At 44.4% G+C, this 6,688-nt stretch overlaps 1 protein-coding gene across 1 annotated transcript in view; it reads left to right on the top strand.

Annotated features, from left to right (window-relative positions):
• The first annotated feature begins 3,333 nt into the window (after positions 1 to 3,333).
• The window catches only part of rspo2 (R-spondin 2), a 56,211-nt gene continuing 52,856 nt past the window's right edge, over positions 3,334 to 6,688 (top strand). The window contains exons 1-2 of the mRNA XM_018683201.2: positions 3,334 to 3,788; positions 4,044 to 4,359. Coding sequence (XP_018538717.1) covers positions 4,260 to 4,359 — 100 coding nt within the window. The 5' untranslated portion in view covers positions 3,334 to 3,788; positions 4,044 to 4,259. The remainder of the gene's footprint in view (positions 3,789 to 4,043; positions 4,360 to 6,688) is intronic.

The raw sequence follows: 6,688 nt of genomic DNA, 5'->3' as shown, positions 1-6,688 counted from the left end.
AAAAAGTATGCAGTGGTCTGCAGACAAATATCTGTAGTAACAGAACAAATGCTTGCAGGTAGTAAATACCATCCTCCATCTTGCTACACCTGTGCACTGTGCAATGCCTTCCGTTAATGACGCATTATTGATTACTATGGTTCAAAATTGGTGGAAATGCTGGCCGGATAGAACCAAGATTCCAAGAACCCAGGTTAAAGAACCAGAGCTAAGCTGGTGGAAAAGGGGTAAGTCAGTACATATACACAGAGCCTGTCACTCTATTTCAAACCATAGAAACTCCAGTCATTCTACTGTTTTTGTTTCCATTTGTTTTGTTTCATGCAATAAATCAGGCTGTTAAAAAAAGACCTTATTAGTATTGACTTAAAGGCTCTGATCACCTATTCAAAATTCAGCTAATCTTCTTGCTTGATCCTGATTGGTGCACCAAAGTGTGTGACATCATGTTTGTCCAACTTGAGCCCCGCCCCCTCCCCTATCAAACCAGTGAGAAGAGCACAGGTATAAACAAATACAGACATCTGTCACGTCAAACAACCAAAACTGGTCTAACTTTGACAGAAAAAATTGTGTTCATACAAGAGCTTGAGGTATACAGTATTAGGAGCTGGTTGAAAAGATATGTTTTCTAAGGTCTTTGGAGCATTTACCTTTATTTTACAATCTGACAATCTCGTGTCTTAAGTTGGAGTGACAGTCACCTTTTAAACCTACAAGGGCTGTAATATAGTGTCATATTCAACAGAGATTTTAGGTGGACTTCAGTATGTTAGAATGAATTATTAGATTTATGATGAAAGTTCAAAGTTGACTCTTGACCTTGTAAACAGCATTTGACAACAATCACACCTCAGCGTCCATTTAATAACTGTCCTGCAGCTTTTGATCATATGGCGTGATCCTCATCAACAGAGTGCACCTAGCTGTCATGGAACTGGACATGTTTAAATTTCCCTTTTTTTCCCAATTCATTTTTCAATTCAAGCCCCATGGCAGCTACTAAATTAACCTTGAGGTGAGAGTTTTGTCAAGTAGACTTACAGTGACTATAAAATTGTGTTTGTACATGTGGTCCATAATGTTTCAGCTTTGTTTGTGAATGTCATGTTAGATTATTTCTGGACACTGAAGTTTTCCTCTTTCCATTTGGAGCCACAAACATGGAAAGTTGCTAAGTATAACCTGAACTTTCTCAGTTTGCCTCACACTCATCCTGCCCTTGACATTTTGAAGATTCTGACTTTTAAATGACCAGTCTGGGCTGGAATTTTATTTATTTATTTTTTTCCCCTTATAGTAAACTGTGACAGCAACCCACACTGAGGACCATCCAGTCTGGAGCTCTGATAAACAGAGTGTATAGCAGCTCCCCTCATTGCTGTTATGGCACTGAGGGCTCCGAGCCAGACCATCCAAATGCTGACGTCACCCCCCACTTCTGTGCACTGCAATGAGTAGAAGGGAGGGCGGGAGGGAGGGAGTGTTGGAGAGAATAAAGTGATTGGTTTACCGGCCCCCTTCTGCATGACACATCATGAAAATAAAAGTGCCTGAGGCCTAAATTATCACATTCACCTTAACCGTGCACTTTCAGATGTTGTTTTAGAGAGGAGTCCAAACCAGCGGCACTGCCTGTGGCTAACAGCCCTCCTGACCACGATCACTGTCACTGCTCTGTGGATAAATAAATAAACAAAGTCAGGACAAAGGTCACTATAGGTTTTGGCAAGGAAACAACCATGATTCCTCCATTTTTTATTTTATTTTTTTTAACATAGGTTTTCCCCCCCACAAATTTTTTTTTTTTCAGTCACTTCCAGTGATGAAATGGAAACTTCACTTGTGTGTGTGTCTTAGTGAATATGTGTTTTACTGTCTGAGGGTAGAAATTTCTTTTTCACTGGTTTCTTTGGTGTTTAATGTGTAAAACCTGCTTGTAAATGAAATTTTGTCATTTTAACATGGGAGGTCTGTGTGATCTCTGTGAGGGCAAACAGCCTTAAGGTAAAAACTGTTGATTTTGTTCACTTGGGAAAGTTAAATCACGTGAATATTGCACATAATGTTTTTTTAAACATATGAATGGCTTTGTATTTGTCCTGACTTTACACTGCTTTATAGTATTACTGACATGGACAATGCAGCTCCCACATGAAAATAATTTCCTGAAATAAATAAAAGATTAAGTGCCACACCTAGTGGCTGAAGGGGGTAGAGCATTCACAACTTGTATTCTAATCAGGATGTGGAGCAGTTGCTGAAGGTGACAGAGTAGCACCACAAATCTTCCGCTAAGAGGACAGTACTGTTTAGTTGCCTGACTGTGAACTAACGCTGATTCCTCAGCAACCCTCTGTTACTAACTTCCCTTAACACCGCTGTCACATTTCATGCCTGATTTGTAATTATTCTCTGCACTTATCTGCAGAGTTGACGAGCAGCCAGCGTTTGAATGTCACAGAGGAGTGGACGCTTGCCAGCCCCCCTTCATGCCTCCCCGCCTTCACAAGGTAAGTAGTTTCTGACTGAAGGAGAAACTCTGCTTCCGCTGACCAGCTCGCAGCACGTCTCCAGTGATGAGGTCGCGTGGGTCAGTGTGAAAGGCCCGGGCCTGGAAAAAAAAAAGAACCCCTGAAATTATTGAATGATTTATTCATGTTCCACAATTACAGCCTCTACCAACCATTATCATTAATTTCAAGGGAGGAGGGGGGAGAATAAAGGAGGCGTGACGGGATGGTTGACTTGCGGGCCCACCTCATTACGCACATTACGCAGATAATTGCTTTTTTTGGGCGAACCTCTAATTATTCAATAGGGCTATCCTCAGTGGAAGAAAGCTAAGCCGAGATAGCAACTGGATCGACTGTGCGGCAATTACTCAGTTCACTTTTGATTTCTGACTGAATGGTCACTTTAATTTGGAACTTGTATCATTGGACAGCCATAAGAAAATAAGTAAAATTATGAATTCCTAAGGAATTGCATTGGAATATTAAAGGAATCTTATGGATGTTGAAATACCTTCCTATTGCTACTGCATACAAGCTGCAGTCTCCTAAAAATCAACTTTTTTCCCTGAAAGATGTTTTCAGCTTTTTCCGCTCACTAGGACCCAGAGGCAACCTCGTACCGGCCAGTGTGGGTGAGTGCGCTGGGGGAGCGGAGGTGGGGAAAGGGGGGGGGCAGTTTGTGTGTGTGTGTATGTGTGTGTGTGTGTGGGGGGGCGCTACACGAAATGTCATCTTCAACATCTTAAATAAGAAGAAACGCAAAACTAGAAATCTCCACACGTGACAGCGGCACGGCGCTATATGAGGAAAAAGGCAGCAAGCATCAGGACCAGTTGGGAGTCAGTCACCGCTCAACCTCAGCAGCGCGCAAAACGCAGACTCACTCACTCTCTCACTCACTCACTCACACACATACACACACACACACACAGTCAGCCAGTCCACCGGCCCTCGTTTTCCGCTTTAAAGAAAGCAACACATGTGAGTTTTGTTTCTGCTGCGCTACAGGACGGCACGGACAGGACGAGCCCTGAGTGAGGAAACGCAGGTAAACGGAATCTAAGCTTTTTCACAGAGAGGAGGAAAGGAAATCCCCCCCCCCCCCCCCTTTCGCAGCTACCACCTTTTTCCTCCTCCTCGGACCTCTGTTCTCTCTTCTGGAGACGCAAGTTTCTCACACAAAAAGGGATGCTGCATGTTCCCGAGCCACACTTGCACTCAGAGGGAACCTAAAGTGGACCGGAGCGGGAATTACACTTCATCTGATGCAAGGTATACACCAACACGTTATCTCACGGAGCTTTTTGGCTACTATTACGCACGGCTGCGCTCATTTTTGGAGGGGGCGTTTGAGCAGCACACATCGCCTTTGCATCTGTGATTGTTCCAACACATTAACATACAGAAGAAGTGTTCATTTTTCGTTTAAATCCCCCTCTTCTGTCACCTCCACGCATCATTATTTAGGAAGGTGTTGATTTCGTTACACTGTTATCACAGTAACCTCCTTTGTCATTCTCCCCGCAGCGCACCAAAACGGACACTTTTAGTGACTGGAGGATCAGCGCGCTCCATAAAATGATCCCAGTCGGCGGCGTGATACCATGTCGCATCTCGTCTGATGTTTGACACATTTGAGGAGCGACTAAAGAAACTGGAGGAGGACATTACAAAGTCTGAGAATTCATCCCGAGCCCCGCTGGCACCTTTTTACTGGAGTCCGAACAACAGATCGCCGTCCAGATGCAGTTTCGACTCTTCTCATTTGCCCTGATCGTATTGAACTGTATGGAGTACAGCAACTGTCAGGCGCCGTCGCACCGCTGGAGGAGAAACAAAAGAGGTAACGCGGGGGTTATAGGCTTCAGGTCTCACAGTAGCATCCAGGGAGTGACTTTAACAGATGGTTAGAGAGTTTGTGTGGGTCACGGGAGGCAACGGCACGGTCCCAAACAAGGTTTCTCTCACGTTCCGTTGGAGTCTCCTTCTCTCCGTGTGTATGCAGCCTATATATTCTCTGTAGGTTCTCACAGAGCAGAGTGCGCACAGAAAGTCACCAAACACCAAATACTGACAACTATCTTTCTTTGGTTTTGAAATCGCACAGGTGAGAGTAATTCAGGAACCTTCCAGAAATAACCGCTGAAAGAAATTTGTAATCTAAACCACACTTTAGTCTGATGTAACATATTAACCTCCTGAAAGAACATTTTCCACATTATGTAACGATTTCAGAGCCGGTAGCTAATGCGTAAAATGTGCGCAAAATTGGCCACGCGTGTGGCTGTCCAAGATTAATATTAAAACATGGTGCGTCAGTGGATTGGCTAATCGTATTTAAAGCACGCTGTCGGGCTCGCTATTAACGCTACTTCCCGATGTTGTGGCCCCAACAAAGAGCGCCCTATATTATTTACATGTGAAACTGCTAAAAAGCCGCTGCTGCGGGTCGGTCTATAGGGAGCAGCGGCTTATAGGAAGGGGAGGGGGGACCGTATTGTAGGTTACTTAATGAATAGATACGGAATCCCCTTCCCCTGACTTATGAATTGCACATCTCCACTCCAGCCCGCTAAGCTGGTTTTAATTGATCTCATAACCACTTTGAACAGTTGGTAGGAAACCCGCATAACAATCGCTCAGCGGAGGCGCAGGAGTTGAGGAGGGGATCAGCCCCTTTGTAAATACTACTCTATACTCTGAATGAATGGGGGGACAGTGGGATTAGGAAAGTGGCCCCTGCCGAGCCCTCCTCAGCCCTGTGACATAACACATATCCAAAGATCCTCAGGGGTGATCATGAGAGGGGACCGTGTAGAGGACCTCTGGGCAGTGCTAACAGTCCACACAGCGTGGCAGTACAGTAGAGAAACTCATTTAAAGTCAGGGGTAGAGGGGGTCTTGTAAATTGTAAGGCAATCACAGATTTAATCATATGCGCTGCGTGCCAAGGGGGAACCTCCACACTCTGCAAGCCCTGCACTGCCCATCTGCAAATAATCAGGCAATCACTGCGGGGTACTGGCACACACACGTTTTTCAGCTCCTCTGTGTGTTTCTTTCTCTGTGGACTGTGTGATCTAAGATAGCATGTACGAGATTGAATACAGTTTTCTTAGTATGATCAATGTTTTACTGGAACTGAACGAGAGTATCTTGGAAGGTCAAGCAGCAGAAAATCCAGTCTTTTCATTTGTCTTCAGGGGACTGTTTATCTATGTAGTGTGTGCATGTCTGAGAGGGAGAGAGAAAGAGAGAGAGAGAGAGAGAAGGGGTGGAGGAGGGTGGGGTGTTGGGGGGTAACCAGTGTGGATGAGATCAAAAGGTTAACTTACACATTTGACCTCAAGAACAGCTTTAGGCTGAGCACTATAAGCTACACGTTGTTACCGCCAGCTCTCGGAACGGATGTTACACTTGTCAAACTAATCCCATGCAAATATGTACAGGTTTTGGCTTTACAGTAATGTGTGTGTGTGTGTGTGTGTGTGTGTGTGTGTGTGTGTGTTTGGGGGGCCAAAAGTGCCATTCTAGCAAGGGGTGGCAGCCGGCCAAGTTTTTCGGTATTTGCTTCCTTCCTTTATTTATCACGGTTATATTGAAAGAAGCATGTGTAAGAGATCATTGTCCAATAGGCCCAGAAATGCTTGAATATTTTTCTAGCCCTCAAGGTTCCTGTGACAGCTTTATATACAGCCTGTCTGGCATGCACAGGGAGCTATCCAAACCGTTCAGGAGTGTTGAGACCCAGACACGTTTGAAACTCAATTTGGCCACACTCGGCTCCCCAGGCGTGACTGTTTTATGCGTAACAAAACACATCCTGCATAATTTAACAAATGTCTTTTTCATTTTTACATGCATGAGAAAAGTTTTGCCCCTTGATATACTGTGCGCACATAGCCACATGATTGAGCGAGGTGTAAGGGATGGAGCTGTCTTTATAATTAGGGGAATGTCAAGGAGAAAAACAGCCATTGCCTATGACTCGAGCCTGCTGAAATGTATGAGTGCAGGCGAGATTGGGATCTTTGTGTGGTTTCTTGGCCAATCTTGTCTTGCTCACACACTGCATGGCATGACCCAATCTCCCATTTGGCTGCGGTAATTGTACATATACATTTTTTTCATGTAAAACAGATGACAAAACATATTAAATTTACACCTCCTTA

This window comes from Lates calcarifer, linkage group LG15 (genome assembly GCF_001640805.2).
Source record: "Lates calcarifer isolate ASB-BC8 linkage group LG15, TLL_Latcal_v3, whole genome shotgun sequence".
Lineage (NCBI taxonomy): Eukaryota > Metazoa > Chordata > Actinopteri > Centropomidae > Lates > Lates calcarifer.
This window is presented reverse-complemented; position numbering and strand designations above follow the sequence as displayed.